We start from the raw sequence: 19,305 nt of genomic DNA, 5'->3' as shown, positions 1-19,305 counted from the left end.
TCCACTGGACAGAGCTTCGATCCGGCGTGGTACCTCGACTCCGGTGCCACCGACCACATAACTGGGGATCTGGACAAACTCACCATGCATGAACGATACACCGGCAAGGATCAAGTCCACGTGGCGAATGGGTCAGGTATGCCGATTTCTCATATTGGTTCCTCTGAACTCCGTACGTCTCACAGACCTCTCATCCTTCGTAATATTCTTCATGTTCCTCAAGCTACACGAAGTTTACTTTCCACTGATAAACTTTCCAATGACAATAATGTTTGTGTTGAAATTCACCCTACCTACTTTGTTGTCAAGGATCGTGCTTCGAAGAGGGTTCTTCTTCGAGGGGGCACTAATGGAGGCCTCTACCCCGTCACCAGTAGCCATGGCAGGACACCTCAAGCCCAAGCTCTCTCCGCCATCAAGCACACACACACTAGATGGCATTACCGTCTAGGCCATCCAGCTTCTCCGGTGGTGGATCAAGCCCTTCGTCGTCAAAATCTAGAGTTTCTTCGTGAGTCCAATAAAAATAAAGTCCCTGTGTGCGATGCTTGCCAACAGGGAAAGAGTCATCAACTTCCCTTTCCTAGGTCGAATAGGTCATCCTCCAAACCTCTTGAGCTTGTTTTCTCGGAAGTATGGGGGCCTGCGTGCACCTCCTCTGGAGGGTTTAAATATTATGTCAATTTCATCGATGATTATAGCAAATTTACATGGCTTTACTGTCTTAAATCTCGAGCTGATGTTTATCGTGTTTTCCTTGAATTTCAAGTCCATGTTGAACGCCTACTCAATCACAAAATTCTTTGCATGCAAACAGATTGGGGGGGGGGTGAGTATGAGAAACTCAACTCATTTTTTCGTCAACTTGGCATTGAACATCATGTCTCCTGCCCACACATTCATCAACAAAACGGCTCCGCAGAGCGCAAGCATCGCCATGTAGTCGATGTAGGTCTTACCCTCCTTGCACATGCCTCCATGCCCTTTCGGTTTTGGGATGAAGCTTTTCTCACAGCATGCTTTCTAATCAATCGTCTTCCTACTCGTACCATTAAAAATTCTACTCCACTAGAACGGCTGTTTGGAAAAGCACCGGATTATAATTTCCTACGCACTTTTGGATCTGCATGTTGGCTTTGTCTTCGTCCCTACAATGAACGAAAGCTTCAATTCCGCTCTAAGCGATGTGTTTTCATTGGTTATAGCATGATGCATAAAGGGTATCGCTGTCTTCATGTCTCTACCGGTCGCATTTATATCTCGCGTGATGTCATTTTTGATGAAAATCTCTTTCCTTTTTCTGTTGACACACCGAAGCAAACACCCAACCAAATCCTGGAACAAATCCTTGTTTTCTCTCCAGAGGCTATGGAACGTACGGAACCTAGTAACCAACATGCAGAAATTAGCGATACCCTGCCTTCTCCTGTTTGGACTAATCCGGCTTCACAGCCAATTTTTTCGTCATCGCATGTGCAGGAAACGGGTGCAAAAAATCCGGGCGGCTCGGATCCCCGCGCTGCTTCTGTTGCAGGATCAGTTGGCGCTGATCCCGGTGCTGATTCGCCAGGCTCCTCCACTCAGCCGACAGGCGCGGATCCCACGGCTACCTCGCTGTCTCCAAGTGGGCCGCAGCCCCCGCGCTCCAACAACCAGGCGCCCTCAGCTGCGCCCACGCGCGATCCCGCCTCTGTGGTGGCCTCCACTCCACCGGCCCAATCGGCCTCGCCCACGTCCCCAACACAGCGCCTGCCTGCGCTCGCTCATGGCGGGCCCCCGGTGTCACCTGCGCCCGCACTGGTCGAGGAGCGACCCACGCTTTCGCCAACCCCACATCCGCGCACACGATCCCAGGCGGGGGTCGTCAAACCATACGTCCGGACGGATGGTACGGTCCCGTACGACACGCGCAAACGCGGTTTCTCTGCTACAACTACGTCTGGTTTGGTTCCAGCAAGCATCTCGGCTGCTCTCGCTGACCCCTCTTGGGCTGCAGCTATGCATGAGGAGTTTCAGGCTCTCCAGCGCAATCACACGTGGCATCTCGTCCCTCCTGCACCAGGCCGTAATCTCATTGATTGCAAATGGGTGTTCCGCGTCAAACATCGTGCTGATGGTACCGTTGAGCGTCACAAAGCACGACTGGTAGCGAAGGGTTTCAAGCAGCGCTACGGAGTTGATTATGAGGATACCTTCAGTCCTGTCGTAAAATCTGCCACCATTCGTCTGGTCTTGTCTCTTGCAGTTTCTCGTGGCTGGGCCCTTCGGCAACTTGATGTCCAGAATGCATTCCTCCATGGCGTTCTGGAAGAGGATGTGTTCATGCGACAACCACCTGGGTATGTTGATTCACGTTTTCGGCATCATGTCTGCAAGCTCGACAAGGCAATTTATGGATTGAAACAATCTCCTCGTGCATGGTACTCACGCCTCAGCTCCAGACTCCAGGAATTGGGGTTTGTCCCTTCTCGTGCTGATACCTCACTCTTTGTGTACAACTCTGGTGATATTATCATGTTTATGCTTGTCTACGTGGATGACATTATTGTTACTAGCTCATCACCCTCAGCTGTCAGTCGTCTGATCACAGATCTTCACTCTGAGTTCCCTCTTAAGGACCTTGGTGATCTTCACTTCTTTTTTGGGCATTGAAGTGCGGCGATCAGGGGAGGATCTTGTCCTGTCTCAAGGGAAATATGCAGCTGATTTGCTTGCGAAAGCAGGAATGAGTCAATGTAAGCCAGCCACCTCGCCCATGACAGTCACTGATAAACTCTCTCGTGAAGGGGGTTCTCTTCTGTCTCCAGATGACGTCACCAAGTACCGTAGCACGGTTGGAGCTTTGCAGTATCTCACTCTGACGCGCCCGGACATCTCTTTTGCAGTAAACAAGGTCTGTCAGTTTTTACATGAGCCCACAGATGAGCATTGGACAGCAGTTAAGAGGATCCTTAGATATGTGCAACACTCTGTGCATACTGGTCTTCGCATTCGCAAGTCCACTTCTTCCTTGGTCAGTGCATTCTCGGATGCTGACTGGGCTAGCTCTTCTGATGACAGACGCTCCACTAGTGGTTTTGCAGTGTTCTATGGTAGCAATCTTATATCATGGAGTTCACGAAAGCAGGCTACAGTGGCAAGGTCAAGTACTGAAGCAGAATACAAGGCATTAGCAAATGCTACAGCAGAAATCATCTGGCTACAATCCTTGCTTGGAGAATTGGGAGTATATCAGTCGCGTGCACCAGTGCTTTGGTGTGATAATCTTGGAGCCACGTATCTCTCTGCTAATTCTGTGTTTCATGCACGGACAAAGCATATTGAGGTTGACTTTCATTTTGTTCGAGAACGGGTTGCAAGCAAGGCACTGGACATACGATTTATTCCCACGCAGGATCAGCTAGCAGATGGCCTAACTAAGCCAGTTGGTGTGCAGCAGCTTCAGCTCTTTAGACACAATCTCAACCTCTCTGGTTGTGACTGAGGGGGTGTGTTAAACAGCCGATATACATCAACGTGGATAACAAGTTAGGTAGTTAGAATCTTAGTTTGCTTGATGCGCACACATGTATTCTGTTGTGATCTTCCCAGATCAATCTGTAACAACTTGACCTTGTATTCTCTGCATATAAATAGATGACCGCGGCCCATCGGTTTGATGTGTGCCGAATTGCAACTTCTCTCGTTTCACAGCCACAAACCGCCGGTGCTAACTAAACCGCGGCCGTCCTACTCCTGGCACAGTGCGGCGGCAGGCCGGGGAGGAGGTGCGCCGGCGTCGTGTGCCTAAGGGATGTTGTCCGTGAGGAGGCGAAGAAGGTGTGAAGTGTGATGGGCGGCCACGGGAATTTTGACGGCGCCCTCAGCCTGCTTGACAAAATGTCAAGCTAAACATCTGAACCGGTTTTTGCGGAGAAAAAAAATCAAAACGAAAATCAGCACAAAAATAGAAGAACACGCCTACGTGGCAGCCTAGTCAGAACTCGTTTGGGAAAAAAAATCGAATGGGGGTAAAATGTGGAAGGAATCTTTCAATTAGGGGCTACCAATTGACCGAATGCCGATTCGAGGGTAAAATCTTTCACAAGCGTATATTGGGGTAAAAAATCGTATTAACTCAAAACAAAGTGAAAATGTGTCATACATAGGTAACTCACCTCAGCAAAAAGATTGATTAACCATGATTACACCAAGTTCAGCAATGCGAATATTTGCTCCTCGGTGTTCAAGAAGAGCGAGGTGCCCTCTTTTTCTAAAAGATTAAAGATTGTTCTTTAAGAATACAAACCAAATGCCTACCGCAACCAATAGCAAATTCAGCAATATACAAAACAATATTGTCTGTTACTACTCACAACACTGCTGATATTTTACAAACTAAATGCTTAATCACACAGAATACTTTTTTTTTGAAATGGAATCACACAGAATACTTGAATCACCGGCTGCCACCATCATGTTTACTCTGGTAGAGGAAAGTCTGTTCCTGTGGTCTCAAGTTCAATCACCAGATGCCACCATCATATTCATAACCATTAGATTGGTTGTTAGAATTCGGCAGTTCTGCTGAAATAAAAGAAATACACCATCAGGGCAATTTCAACTTCTAAGCAGACAGGGTTTCAACAGTTTGGTAGGATGGTAGTCATCAGTCAAGCATATACGCTTTGGTTATTGTGAAGGTAAACATCAATTTGCATCATCAGAAGTTAAAATTGCCAAGCTCTGTGATTTAGCAGCTTAGCTTATATCAACAGAACTATATATGGTTATCATGGGTATCAAAAACCGCATACCGTTGTTAGCTGCTATGAAGGCCTGATCTGCCACATGTGCTTCTGCTACTCCTAGCAATTCCTGGAAATGCAAGAACAAACATCATCATGACTTTGACGGAGAGAAAAGATCTAAAGCCGTGTGATTGCCATAGACTGATATACATTGGCCTGAGAGAAGATAATTGATCTGTTCTCAAGCAAAATTCCCATGACACATCCAACTTATTAAAAAGAAAAGCACATACTTCCATTGTATATGACGCATTGACGATGCCAGCCTGATCATGGTTAAGTGAAGAGGTTCCCTGACTAACCCCACCTGAGGAAGTGCCAACACCAACATATCAGGACCCAACAATGCATAATGGAGAAGTGATTTGAATGTCTAGAACATTGCCTATACTATCACATTAAAAAAAACTGGATATAGCAAGCACGCCTGTTACAAGACAAGAAATTACCAGGACCAGCAGTCATCAAGGAGCTTGAGTATCCATTGTGTTGGGCAGTTAGATTTGCACGAGTCATTGAATTCTCCTCTTCAGCCTACATCCAGGAAATATTTGAGTTGGCAATGAATTGTTGGATGGAATAGTTGATTCTGTCACAAGTATCTTTACTTACTGGTGCAAAATTGTGGGATGGGCTGATTGACCATGCTGGGAATGATCCTGTACCATCAATGTTTCCTTGGGTCGGATAGGAAGGAATTCTGTTGCATGGCATAAAAGGATGCTGCTGATATGGTTCTACAGCAAATTGATTGTCAAAACTGTGAGTAGCAATAATAATACTTTTTGCACTGAGGCATCACTCACAATATGGACTATGTTTGATACAAAATTGGGCATGTGTTCAGTATTTACCTTGATGCGTAACCTGTTCGTAACTGTACTGTGCAAATGGTGGTGTTTCTTGATTCGAAGGACCAGCAACATTGTTTGCAAAGATCTGTGCCAGTGGGAATCCACTCTCCTGCAGAGATATTATGAAAGAAGAGGAAATCCATGGTTTATACATACTCCATGAATACAACTTGATTATCTGAACATGAAGTAGTATCTAGTATGATTGCCCAGTTTTCCGTTCTATATGAGCTCGTGCGTTGCTGATAGCATTCTTATTATGAAAGAGAAAATAGCCGTGTGTTTTTTAGATGATAAAAACTGGCAAGCAAGTCAGCACTTCAATCATTAGTTCATTACTTTGCTGAAATGTGCATTTCCTCTATTGTTGTGTAACTACTACTAGTTCCTAGGAGGGAAAACCGTTACCTACACCGGTCCAAAATTCTAAGCAGAGTATAACATCTGAACCGCGATACATGGATATATCTGTGCTTGAGAGCATGTGTGTGGTGTACCTCTGGAAAGCACCAAAATGCTGTCCCAACAATTTCTCCAGCCTCTCCATGATGGAATTTGCCACGTCGTGCTGCGCCTGTCGCACGAAAACAATTCAAAACCCACAGAACCCGTCAGTTATCGCTCGCCGCATACATGCCCAAACCAGAGCACGGCGGGGAGAGAGACCAAAAATGCGGGGACAGGAACCGGGAGCGGGAGGCACGGCGAATGGGGCTCACCTGGCGAAGCATCTGCGCCATCTGGCCGATGGTGACCACCCTGGCCTTCCCCTTCTCCCTGCGGCGGCCGGGACCGCGGATCCGCGCGAAGCAGCCGCGAGCGGTGAGTTTCAGGCCGTGGAAGCAATGGAATGATCGAGAGAGAGAGAGAGAGAGAGAGAGAGAGAAGGGTAAAAGAGGAGGTACTCACAGCCACATGACGACGAGCCCCGCCCGCCGCAGCCGCTTGCTCGGGGAGCAGGCCGCCTCCTGCTCCTGCTCCTGCTCCTGCTCCGGCTCCGGCACGACGGCGGCGAGCGGCCGCTTGTGCGTGCGCGCCGCCATCACGCGCCTCTGGGCGGGGTCGTCGGTCGGGTGGGGCGCGGCGTGAGAGAGAGAGGCGGCGGCGGGCTGGCCGAGCCGTGGAGATTTGGGAAGAATGTTGATGCCGTGATGGGGATTGTGGTGTGGGGGTTGGGGGGCGGGCTTCGAGCTTGGAGTTGGAGGTTGCCGCTTGTCTTGTCTGCTGCCCTGCTTAAAAATAGGAGACGGAGAGTGGAGAGGGAGGGAGGAGGCCAAGCCAAGGTGGAGAAGCTTCGTCACCTTCCGTCACGTACACACGGGCGGGGCAAGAGACCGTTGCGCGTGCCGCGCCACGGTGTTGGGCTCGGGCCGGGGTGCCGGTGCTGGTGGTGGCCCGCAGGTCTCTCGGGCTTGCGCCACGGCCGGCCAGCTACGCATACGCAGTGCTGCTGATCTCATCACCCCCGCGCAACAAGTTCGACGAAACTTACCCCAAAAAGGTTGAATGTTTTTTTTCTGGTATGGCTCATTTGGCGTTCATTCTCTCTAATTTAACCGATGACAATGACACTTACCTCTCCTCACTTTTCATTTCAAGAAGTTCTCAATGGTTGACATTGAGCTCCTTATTGCACGGCCTCTTTTTAACCTTGCTAAAATAAAACAAAAACATGAATTAACAAGCTCAAGCGATAGACCAACCTGTACCCAAGCCCTTCCAGACCAATCGCAGAAGCATCACTAAACCAACACCATTCGAGACCCTTCCCGCGCGGTGAAGACTTCCATATGGACCCATCATTATATCATCATCCTTTTAAGGAGTGGCACCATCACACGATAACATAAGACAAAGAGGAGGAACCTAGTCTCGCACACCCTACTCGCAGACCTTGTCTTCGAGGCAGCGAAAGGGACTGTGAATTACTTGAGTTGAGGTTGCTGCCACAATCCAAATGAGCCAAAACACCACGCATATCCTTTGGGAGATTCCTCGCTAACCTGTCATTGATGGTGGAGCTGCCACCGAGATGAGGACAAAACTTGAAGGACCGACTACTCCACTACACCGCCACCGCCACCGCCTAGATGCCACCAATGGACACCTAATCCTAGCCATGGTTAGGACCTAAACAACACAACCATCGAGGATCCACAACCCACCCTCCAACCCACTCAATACCTACACGAGGAGAATCAACATCCTCGTCAGTAGAAAAAGGAAGTCTAGAGGGGCGCTAGGATTGGGGAAAAGGAGGCCTTCTCCATTAACTACATAATTTTTTTAAAAGTAGAAGCCAATTTTGCTCGACCATGGGATTCAATCCAATGGAATGTCTGTTTTTTTTTGCATAACCTTAGGTACTGCTATGTATTTCAGTATTTCTATGACTACCTCCTATATGACAATTGCCTAATTTTCACTGGAAACACAATAGAATCCATGTCTCCTTTAATGCCCAGCTACCACACTCTCTTCCTTTGTTCCCGAGGGTTGTCATGGTCGTCAAGTTTGACAATGCTGCCACTAGATAAGGCCAACCCTCTAAACCGCCCTCTCCCATCTCCGATGAGAGCTTTCTATGAAACACAAAGAAATCACATAGTTGAGCAGTCAATTATGATTTGCGGAGATCATGGTCACCTAAACTTTAGCAAATGCACATATTTTAGCAACCCAACCCCGATGATGGTCAATTTTGCTTTGAATGATGTAAAATGACATGATAGTTTATATTATGTGTGCAATGTCATTTCAGATGAAACCGCCTGTCACTAGAGCATAATACCATGGTCCAACATTCTATAGAATGATGAAACATAGGATTGTATTATAAAGTAAACAGAGGAGATCAAATAGTATATAAGATAAAGTTATCTATTATATACTTCACAAACAATTTATAAGATTTTTTATAGAGTTACCATGCTTATATTGAAAGACACATGTGGCAACTAGAATGATCCATGGACAAATGCAACCCATTACATCGAATAAGACAGATGTAAATTTAGAATTAGAAATTTTCTCATATAGAGCAGATGTAAACCCGAGTCTCTCCCAGCGGTGGTCGAGTCAAAACCCTAGCCCCTATCGCCGTCTCTTTCCCTTCTGCGTTGTAGGAGTCTTAGCAGCTAGAGCGTCGAGGTGGACCTGGACAAAAAGCACATCGATGGAGGTTGGACACAAAGGCGGCGGCCCCAACATATCTTGGTGGTGGACATGTCGTTGCGGTTGTGAGGGAAGTGTTACGCTCGAACGTGGCATCTGCGGAGGTGGCACTAATTTGCGGTGGAGACTTCTCATTCCGTAATTCGTGGCGACAGTGGATCTTCTTGGTTCCTGCTTCCCGGCAGCAGTGGCGGCAACGCATCCTCTTGGTCCCTGGAAAGAGGCGAGTTGCAAACTTGCGTGTTCATGTATGCCGGCTATTTTGCTCCCGGCATCGCAACTTCAGGATGTGGCTCCTCGTTTACTATAGTTGGTGAAGTAGATGTGACAGAGAAGAAGAGAGGCCAGAACTTCTTACTCTTCTTCATCTCGCTATTGTTGCTTTCCAACTCCTCCCACCGCTCATCCCCTCACGTCGGATGTCATCAAATGGTCCACTTCTAGGGTTACATACCGAATATCCGTAGGAAATATTTCGCCGTTTACTACTACCGTTATGTTCATGTACAAGAGTCACTAATTAACATCCTAACCGGCCCTAATATCCTTATCATTAACTTCCGGGGAACCATATTCAAGTCTCATCTTTTGCCCTTCCGTTCTGTTAAAAGCATGAGAGTGCATTTCAAAAGAACATCCAAAAATGAGAGTGGGAGTGGGTGTGGGTGACTGTCAGCTCGTTCTGTCTTCAGACGTTTTGGTCAAGCATGTACCAGCACAGGCAGAACAGAACCCTCTTCGCTTGGACATAATTAAGCACCCGACTTGTTTTGAACTTATGATCAGATCAATCCTGTATTATTACATTCTCTTCGATAACATCAGAGGACACACTTACACTGCCATATGGCTGGCTGGTCAGGTCGTCTTCGTCCGTCCGTCGTCCTGCGTCGAGAAAAATACAGAGATCGTTACGAACACGAAATGCAGAACTCGCAAAAAGGTACCACCTGCAGAAGACGATGGCCATCCACACTGATCCGATCGGACTAGCCTGGTGAATCATCCTCCCGGAACAAACAACAATGGCGTGGGAGCTGACGGGACGAGGGAGATGCTACAGTGTCTGAAGCGCGCGAACATGAAGAACTGAAGATGGAGGGAGGCATGATATATAGAGAGATAGCAAAAGCCGCCATGAAGGATACGGAGTACAAGTCATGTGTGAACGACGGAGACGCCGCGCCGACTGCGCGCGCGCGCGGATCGGACGCGGAAATCCCTGCGATGCTTCCATCTACTACTAAACTGTAAATAGAAGATAATCCGGAGAGATTAAAGCGAACCGCGTGGGGACAGGAGGAGAAGACTGGACTGCGCTGCTGCGTAGGACGGGGGGTTTCTCTTCATTTTCCATCCTGTTTCCGTGGGGTTTTCTGGGGATGTTCTCGGCAACTTTTGGTCTGACTTTACATATTTCATCGAGTCGAGATTACCTAGAGGCTAGAGCTAGCTCGGCTCCAAATCCTCCAACGGAGGAAGATTCGAGCATTTTTTAAAAATAAACAAATAATACATTCTTCCTGGAAAGTTGAACGGAGCTTCGAGCATTTTTCCCCCCTTGAGACTTTTCTTCGCTAGCCTTGCAGAATACAACCCGTAAGTTCTTTCTCTCTTTTTTTTCGAGAAATTTCTAATCTATTCATCTTCAATCATCGCACTATAAAGAACACCAGAAATAAAATAAATTACATCTAGATTCGTAGACCACCTAGCCAGTGGCGGAACTTGACAGGAATCTAAGGGGGGCCAAAGCGAAAATATGAACAACTAGAAGGGCAAAGAATTGATTTATTACTTATCTAAGCCATGCATAGTAAATTTTCTTCATTGTTTTGAATAGGGATGGGGCCACTGCACCTAGCCACGACTATAAGTACTAAGTTCTTTCTTCACTAGTAAAAAAATTAAAAGGATTCTTTTTGTGAAGACAGTAAAAAAGTAAGATGAAGCTTAATGAACTAGCCAATTGGAAAGATTAAATGGCACAACGAATTGGACGTCAACATTCGGATCTTGTGAGAACTAATATGTGGTTGAATGGTTAGGATGATGGTGGTCCTCCACCAGGAATCAAACACAAGGGTGGCGCTTTGGTCTCTGATAAAGGACAAATATTTCCCCCAGTGGGAGGCGATATTCTCATCGATAGGGAGACGTCTATGGTGACTTGGTCATTTTTAAGACCCGCAAGCTCAGCCTCTCGAAGCTGGTCATAGGGCTATCCAAATGTCGGATGCAACCGTCAGATCTGACAGCACGAGGCCACATACCGACGGTGCTCCGTCCGAAGAAGGGGTGGAGCAACGCCGGCGAAAATGGCAACACCAAGACGCAACCACCAAGGAACCAATGGAGAGCACGACGGCGTCGCTCGGTAGGAAGAGGCGCACCAACAACTGAGGGGTAGATTGAGGAGGGAGCCTCGCCGCTACCGTCCTTGAAGGTCGTGCTGACGGAGATTTCAGTCAGCCGCGAGGGGGCGAGGGGATGGGGTGATGAGGGCAGTCACAATCATTGTGGAGCATCTTTCCACTCAGGGCTTTGTATTTCATCTATGTTACACTCTATTAACCAGTCAAATAGTGCTGCGTCATTAGCACACGCTCTCTCAACCCATGCAGGCCCCGCTTGTCATGAAGGAAAACACCCAAAAGGACACGTGAGATATGATAATTATTAAGGAAAATAAGCAGCACATTGAAAAGGTAGTAAAATAACCAAGAAGACATGAGTTCAGGAAAAAAAACACTCTGATGCACAACACGTGCTTCACACGTTTGTTTTATTTTTCGGTCTTAACAATAACTACTTCCTTCGATCCAAATTAATTTTCGCTGCTTTAGTACAAAGTTCTACTAAAACAGCGTTTCTCCTCTAATTTTTTTAAAGGTGGTGTTTGGTTGGTCTGTGGATTTTCTGAAAGCTGCTGTGGGAAATCTGTCGCGGAAAAGCAGCTGCAAACTAGGTGCTGTGAGAAAGCTGTAAGCCGTTTGGCAAACTATGATTCGCACGGGTGATTAGACTTGAGCACTCTGAACTTGACCGCTGGCGCATAAGAAGACTTGTTTACACCACGTATAAGTCCCGATCAACACCCCCGCGCAGGAGTAGAGAAAATGGGATCTGTACTCGTTCCTATGCATTAGGTTGGTCGTACTCACATCACCTAGTTTGCAGCTGCTTTTCCACAACAGATTTGCATCTCGAGATGAGATCCATCTCAGAGAGAGCAGCAATGAGAGCCGGGATCTCGCCAGGTCGAAGCGTCTCCTTCTGAGATCTTGACCAAAAGCTTCAGCCCAGAACACGGTCTGATCGATATCTATCCCGAGCATCAACGGCGACCTTCGTCGACGACGGTGCCGACATCGGCTAGTCAGTCAGTCCCAACTCAGGTGAACTCTGCATCCGTGCCTGAATTAATGTGCTCTGCCCCGCATCTCTGTATACCATGGCTCAACTAACTGATGCATCTTGTGTTCTTGCTTGCTTTCGCAGTCGCAGATGGGGCAGCTGAGGATGAGAGATTGTGGTGTCGATCTGTGTGGCCTTGGTGCAGGAGGAATGGAAGCTCTGTGGTATTTAACAAACTGAAATCTTCTACAACTATTCTAATCTGCACAGCATACTGTATATATGAGTGAAAATGTGTGAACACACATAGGAAGAAATCAACTTAGAAAATTAAAGGATGGATTAGCAGGATTATACCAAGCAAGTTCTGCAACTTAGAAAAGGATCAAGGATGGATTAAGAGGATTGGACGAAGTTCGTCAATCGATATGAATATTCGCTCTAGGTATTCAATACAAGCCACATGTTTTCTTGTTCTGAAAGGTTTGCTTTTAAGAATACAAGCCAAATGTCTATTTACAACCAATAGCAAATTCAGCAATTACTGACCAATATTGCCTATTAGAACTCACAGCACTATCAATATTTACAGACGAAATGTTTAATCACACTGAATACTGTAATCAGCGACTGCCACCATCATGTTTAGTCTAGTAGAGGAAAGCCTGTTGCAGCGGTCTCAGGTTTAATCTATCACTGGTTGCCGCCATCATGTCCATAACCATCAGATGGGCTGTTGGGATTCGGCAGTTCTGCTGAAATGAAGGAAACACAGCATTAGCGCACGGATCGAGAGGAACATCTTAAATCCAGGCCCAAATTTGACTTTAAGCAACAGTTTGGTAGTCATCAGCCAAGCATACACACTCCAGATTTTATGAAGGTAAACATCAATTTAATATCATCCTAGATTGAAATGGGAAGAGTTCTGATTGTAGAAGATGATTGCAACAGAGGTTATCGCTCCGGCATTGAAAATTGCATAAGTTATCGGCTTTTCATTGTGGTCACCATGGGTATTGAAAATTCAAAATTGCATACCGTCATTAGCTGGTGCAATGCCATAGTCTGTCAGATTCAGATAGTCGGTTACATCCAGGCTGCTGTAGTCCTCGAACTGCAACAACAAACACCATCATGACATAACAAAAGGAAAAAAGGCTAAAGCCATATGACTGCTACATACTGATATATTGTACTTCAGTCAGTACGAAGATACTTATTCAAAGGAACACATACTGGAACTGGGGAAAACCCACTGGACATGTCAGCCAGAACAGGGTCAAGTGAAGGGGTTCTCTGGTCAGTTTGATTTGCACCTGCGATCATGTCATCCTGTGGAACCTAGCATCCATGAAACAATTCAGGTTGTCAATGAAAAATTGCAGGATGGAATTTTTGATTGTGCCATAGGTAACTTTACTTACTGGTGAAAAATTGTGGGGCGGAATAGTGGACTGTGCTGATAATGGTCCCTGATCATTTAAGATATTTCCCTGGTGCAGAGAGTAAGGAGCTCCATTCTGTGGCACAGAAGGATTGTGCTGGCCAAGTCCTACAGCAAGTTGATACCCAAGACTACCATAAGCAATAATAACAATAATACTAATTTTAATGCGATGGAGCAGCAATTACATTATGGAGGATGTGTGATACAAAACTATGCAGGTGTTTAATATTGACCTTGATACGTGTGTTGTGGAACGGGCAGTGCTCCTTGGTTTGATGGGCCAGCGTCATTGTTTGACAGGACTGCGGCCCGTGAGAACCCATTCAGTGGATGCTGATCACCAAATTCTGCAATAAGTTGAATTTAGAGAAACATGTAGCGCAACAAAGATCAGCAATGGAACAAAGTAAACCTTGTCGTGCAGCCATGTCATTAGGATATTGCAATTTGGTTCTAGCTTGTACAGAAGTACCTGCATCATTGTTCAGAGGCATTGCACGGACAGGGATGCCATCGGTCATGAAGTAATCAGGGGTAAGACCCCCTGAGTTCTCCCGCTCGTCAAATTTCTTATACGTAGACATTTTCCAGTTGTTCACTTTAATCTGTAAAAGAATATTTTATTTATGTCATCACCGTCATAATGTGCAAGCACATGCTTTTACTTATTGTTTTGTGTACAGAGAGGCATCAATGCTCAAACCTTTATGAAACCATCTAATCATCAAAAAGGAAAGTAGGATGCCAATCTTTTGGTGACAATAGTGTTTATATTTTCTCTCATCATTTTAAGGATTTTCAACTAAGTGCACTAGGGTGGTGGTTAGATCCTCCCGGAAGGTGGCAATCCAACTGCTCTATATATTTCTTCTAGGTTTCTAGATATCGGAAACAAAAAGAAAAATACTAATTGAACAACTACACATTCTTCATCACCAATGCATATGCTTAGGTAAAAATAAACTTTGCAGTAAAAACAGAGGCTCGACATAAGAATTTGTTTAGAATCCATGCCTTGGTCCTAACTTACGTACAATAACATCATTTGCCCTGTTTTAGTTCAGCAATGCCAGAGTTAGGTTAGTCAATAGCTATTCACAATGACATTAGGAAGCAGTATAATTTCCAAACGTAAATCTTGCTATAAACCTTGTAACCGTGACAACATTTCAGGGATAATTGCCAGAGTACTGTTATCTTAGTAAATCAACAGCCTAATTGTGATGGAAATGGAACAGTGTCAAAAGAATACCTGCTGAAACTGATCAAGGCAATTGACAGGAAAATATAATCCACTGATCATCATACCAACAAGATTATAGAAATCATTGAATAAGAGTTCAGTATTTTCCTCAACAATAAAAGAATAGATCTCAAGCCCAGGATCAGACGTGGTGGCATGTTTAATCAAGGTACTCCAATCCTCCTTCATGTCAAGAAGCTAATTGCCAGAAATAAAGAGTTGACTTAGCATTTAATTACATGTAGTGCACATGAATACATATAGCATTGCATGTAGTCAAAGTTAATCCTAGGAGATGCGGGATATTTTATTTCCGATCCATGACAATTATCCCTCTGTTCCCAAATATAAGTCTTTCTAGAGATTCCCATAAACGACTACATACGGAGCAAAATGAGTGAATCTACACTCTAAAATATGTCTATATACATCCGTATGTTGTAGTCTATTTGAAATGTCTAAAAAGACTTATATTTAGAAATGGAGGGAGTATTAACTAATATCTATTGCAAGTAATTTGAAACGCTGAAGCTTGTAGAAACATAATTACTATAACTGTATATTTACCTTTTGGAGACCAGATTCATCTCTGTAATAATGACGCATGAATTGCTTCACCGTAGTAATATTTTTTTCAGCAAGGATAGTACAATGTTTTCCCTTTAGGGAAATCTTCTCCAAACGGTATACCGCTTCTTCTTTAGATGGAGGATAACTCTTTCTGTTTTCTGAAAGTAAACAAAAATATTGGATGTGTTAAGACAAGATTGCTAATATGCAATTGGTTCACCATGCTTATTATTAATCTACGACCTAATAGATGACTCAAAACAAAATATGTAATGACCCAAGAAAAGTACGGTCCAACTCCCAAATCTAAGTGACAGTACTTCATACAGTTTTGCCAGGTTCAAAATAGCGCTAGGCATAGGTGAGGTGATTGGCCTTCGCTTAGGTGGTCATACAGTTTTGACTATCATGGTGTATTTGAGTACCATAGGCCGTCAGTGCAATATGGCCTGATCTCTCACTGGAGTTGACGATTTCTTGCTTGGCCCGTCTAGTCCTAGACTTCCGTTTATGCCATAGGCGAGGCGCCTGAGCATCTCCTTTTTGAACCGAACTTTGTGCCGGAACATTCCCTTCTCAAAGTAGAACATTTAGTGCTAGGACTTCATATTTTCAAATAAAATAATGTCACTGCACAAGACCATAAAAGTTTCTGAAAGATATGATATGTGCTTTAACATTTTTTTACTTAAAATCAGCAAGCATGTTCTTCTGCCAACTATGCAAACAGTAAATGTTTCATTGAATGAGAAAATTACAGAGTGTACTAAAATTTCCATGTAATATAGTTAAAAAGGTTTGATGTTCAGAATGGACAATTGGATATACTCACGTTTACTTCGGCCGACTTTGACAACAAAAGGATCAGTGATTGCTTCTTGAACTCTGACATCAAGATCCTGTCCTTTCACTCGTGCTGTCAATCTTAACCTTTTCCTCTGGGAGCTCTCTGTAAATATGACGGAACCAATATAGGCCGCACCATTTGGTAGATTAACAGTGGTCAAGACTGACTCATTCCCCTTATGTATACATATCTGCTTGTTGAATTCCTCTTTGGTGAAGTCCGCTTGTCCTCGCTCAGTAAAGAATTCAGCATGGACTGCTAAAATCTCAATTTGCAATTTAGAAAGGACGCCCTGCGTGATTTGCCTATCATTTTCAAATACTGCTACCCTAGCATCTTTCTTATTCAGCCATTGTACTGGAGAACCAGTGTAAATAGGATCTTCTGGTCTGTCAACATCGACAAAGCGCAGTTTGACTCGAGTGTTGCCTCCAGTTTCAGGAAAACCTTCCGGTATCTGCCTAAATTTTCAAATAAGATGAGAGTGAGACAGTAACAGAAGGAAACTTGCCAGATTATGTAGAAAGAGAATACTTGGTTTGACAGTAAGTATCATGACATGAATCAAAAAACATATACGGTGGGAAAGATAAGATGGCAGAAACCTGGGAGGCTCAGAAATGTCATTAGGAAGCGAGGCTGCTTGTCGTCCCTGCATCTATTTCATGACATAGCAAAAAGGAGTTAGAATAGAGTGCATGCATGCAAATAAAGGCATATTACACAGATAAAGATCCAGATACTAACCTCTGTCTGTACAATTGGTCGAATTGGATCTTGTATGGATACCGTCAAAGATCTATTGGAGACAAAACAATACACAACAAGAGGTAAAAATAATGAATTAACCAAGGAAGCATTTATCCATCACATCCACAGCACTCGAATCCTAGAGCAATCTGAACTTGAAATGGTACTATGCTGGTTAAATCCTTGCAGATCCAAATATTTTATGTACGTGGTTATGATTAGTGAACAAAGAACAAAATTCATGATTTATTCACACTCCATGAATATAATTCGATAATCTGAAATTGAAATGGTACTATGCTTGTCATTTTGTCAAGTTTTCATTTCCAAAAATATAAGTTCTTATGTTGCCAAGAAGCAATCTTGTGAAAGAAGACAAAAGGATGGCTGTTTATTTCTCATCAGAGGGTAAAAATTGCATTTCGCGGAAAGCAAGCAAACACTTGAGTTGTTACTGTACAACAAGATCCATGATCGAACTGTATATTGTCTGGATTACCATGAAAGATCTACTGGATACGAAATAATACACAGCCAGAGATAAAATCAATTAATCGAACGAAGGACACATTTATCCATGACGTCCGTAGTTGAATAGTCAATAAACAGACTACTAGAGAGTGAGACCATCTCCATATATTTTGAGCGTTATGATTACTGAAAGAAGAACAAATCCATGATTTATTTACTGACACACCATGAATATGACTTGATAACCTGAACCAGGAAAAGTAGTATGCCTGTCAAGTTTCCAAAAATATGAGTTGTTATGTTGCCAACAGCAATCTTGTCAGAAAGACCAAAGGATGGATGCTTATTCCTCATCAGAGGATAAAAAATGGCAGCTCCCAGAAAAGCATGCCAGCACTTGAGTTGCTACTTTCCTAAAAAATGTGCAGCTCCTTTATTCTTTCATACAGTACTAGTTAGTTTTAGGAGGGAATCTCAATAGTCAATATTCATGCTGATCCAAATATCCTAACATGGTAGTGGTACTACGTCAACTCTGACATGGATAATGTGCTTGCAGAATGCAAAATAAGCATACCTAAAAGCACCAATCTGCCCCGTCAGTAGGTTGCGGAGCTGCTGAAGGAGCCTCTCCACGGAGCAAAGGCGCGAGGCGAGCAGCATGAGAAACACAAACAGTTTTGCCCTGTCGAGCTGCGCCTGGCGCACGACGAAAACAGATCGAGACCCACCAAACTTGTCAGTTATGGGAGTAAAATCGAATTGCGGGGGGAACAGGGAATCGCCTCACCTGCTGGCGAACCATCTGCCCGACGGTGGCCGCTCTGGCCCTCCTCCTCTCCCTGCGGCGCGGATCCGGGCGAAGCAACCGCGAATGGTGAGTTCAAATCGAGGAAGCAAGAGGAGGACCCGACCGAGTGCACGGCAAAAGAGGAGACCAACGGCTAGTTGGGGGAGGGGGAGGCACTCACAGCCGCATCACGAGGAGCACCGTCTGGCGCAGCCGCTTCCTCGGCGACCGCGGCGCCTCCTGCTCCGCCGCGACGGCCTCCAGCGGCCGCTTTTGCGCCGCCATCACGCGCTTGCTTTCGCGGGTGAGGCGCGGACACGGGGAGCTGCGGCGGTGGAATAGCTAGCTAGCAGTTCAGCAGCGGGTGGAGAGAAAATGGCGACGGCCGGTGGTAGCCGGGGGTGCTGGGGTTGGGGAAGCGCGTGGCACTGCGGCGGTGAGAGGTGCGCGGGGTGGTGTGGACTGTGGATCCGTGTAGGGGAGTAGCTGATGGCGAATGGTCGTCGTGAAGATTATATATGGAGAGCCAATGGGCTCGCGCGAGCGGGCATGCCGCGTCAAGTGTCAAGTGCCCAGAGATTTCAACAGCTTCGGGCGCCTACGTACGTGCAGCCACGCGTTTTTAACCCACCCAACCTGGTCACCTTTCAGCTATGCTGCAACATCATTTCTCTACTAAAAATTGGCACGTATGATTCATATTATAAGGTAAAAAGAAGAAACAACCACTATACCTTAGAGCAACAACAACAACAACAACAACAACAGCAAAGTAACGCGCACTAGTAGAAAACAGGGCTATGATCCAGGCCGGCTCAGCCCATTAGTCCCGGTTCTAATGTGGGCATTGGTCCCGGTTCGTGAGCCCATGGGGCCGGCCGTACCACGTGGGCCATTGGTCCCGGTTGGTGGGACGAACCGGAACCAATGGGCCTCGCTCCTGGCCCACCACCATTGGTCCCGGTTGGTGGCCTGAACCGGGACCAAAGGCTCCCCTTTAGTCCCGGTT

The 19,305-nt window shown here is 45.5% G+C and overlaps 1 protein-coding gene across 2 annotated transcripts; it reads right to left on the bottom strand.

Moving 5' to 3' along the window:
• Window positions 1-12,566: 12,566 nt before the first annotated feature.
• On the bottom strand, window positions 12,567-19,025 carry LOC125510780 (calmodulin-binding protein 60 B-like). 2 transcript variants are annotated; one of them, XM_048676045.1, is made up of 14 exons: window positions 18,478-19,025; window positions 18,297-18,348; window positions 18,084-18,205; window positions 17,033-17,084; window positions 16,891-16,943; window positions 16,271-16,746; window positions 15,436-15,596; window positions 14,878-15,066; window positions 14,098-14,230; window positions 13,859-13,972; window positions 13,603-13,730; window positions 13,415-13,519; window positions 13,217-13,292; window positions 12,567-12,927 (listed from the first exon to the last, which is right to left on the bottom strand). In XM_048676045.1, the coding sequence occupies exons 1-14, from the start codon at window positions 18,579-18,581 to the stop codon at window positions 12,869-12,871; spliced, it is 1,824 nt and encodes a 607-aa protein (XP_048532002.1). In that variant the 5' UTR covers window positions 18,582-19,025; the 3' UTR covers window positions 12,567-12,868. The 2 variants fall into 2 exon arrangements, with proteins under 2 accessions (XP_048532002.1, XP_048532001.1); XM_048676044.1 differs by having other exon boundaries at window positions 12,571-12,930; window positions 18,478-19,024.
• Between the last annotated feature and the right edge of the window lie 280 nt (window positions 19,026-19,305).

The sequence above is a fragment of the Triticum urartu genome, chromosome 5 (genome assembly GCF_003073215.2).
Source record: "Triticum urartu cultivar G1812 chromosome 5, Tu2.1, whole genome shotgun sequence".
Classification (NCBI taxonomy): Eukaryota; Viridiplantae; Streptophyta; class Magnoliopsida; order Poales; family Poaceae; genus Triticum; species Triticum urartu.
Note: the sequence above shows the minus strand (reverse complement) of the source record. Positions and strands in the feature narration are given on the sequence as shown.

What these genes read in the sequence shown, in the direction of transcription:
- LOC125510780 (XM_048676044.1), bottom strand. Translation starts at nt 18,581, where the DNA reads ATGGCGGCGCAAAAGCGGCCGCTGGAGGCCGTCGCGGCGGAGCAGGAG. An exon ending in ATGAATCTGGTCTCCAAAAG is followed by an intron (nt 15,067 to 15,435) that starts GTAAATATACAG and finishes TCTGGCAATTAG; the next exon opens with CTTCTTGACATGAAGGAGGA. An exon ending in CATTGCACCAGCTAATGACG is followed by an intron (nt 12,931 to 13,216) that starts GTATGCAATTTT and finishes CCTTCATTTCAG; the next exon opens with CAGAACTGCCGAATCCCAAC.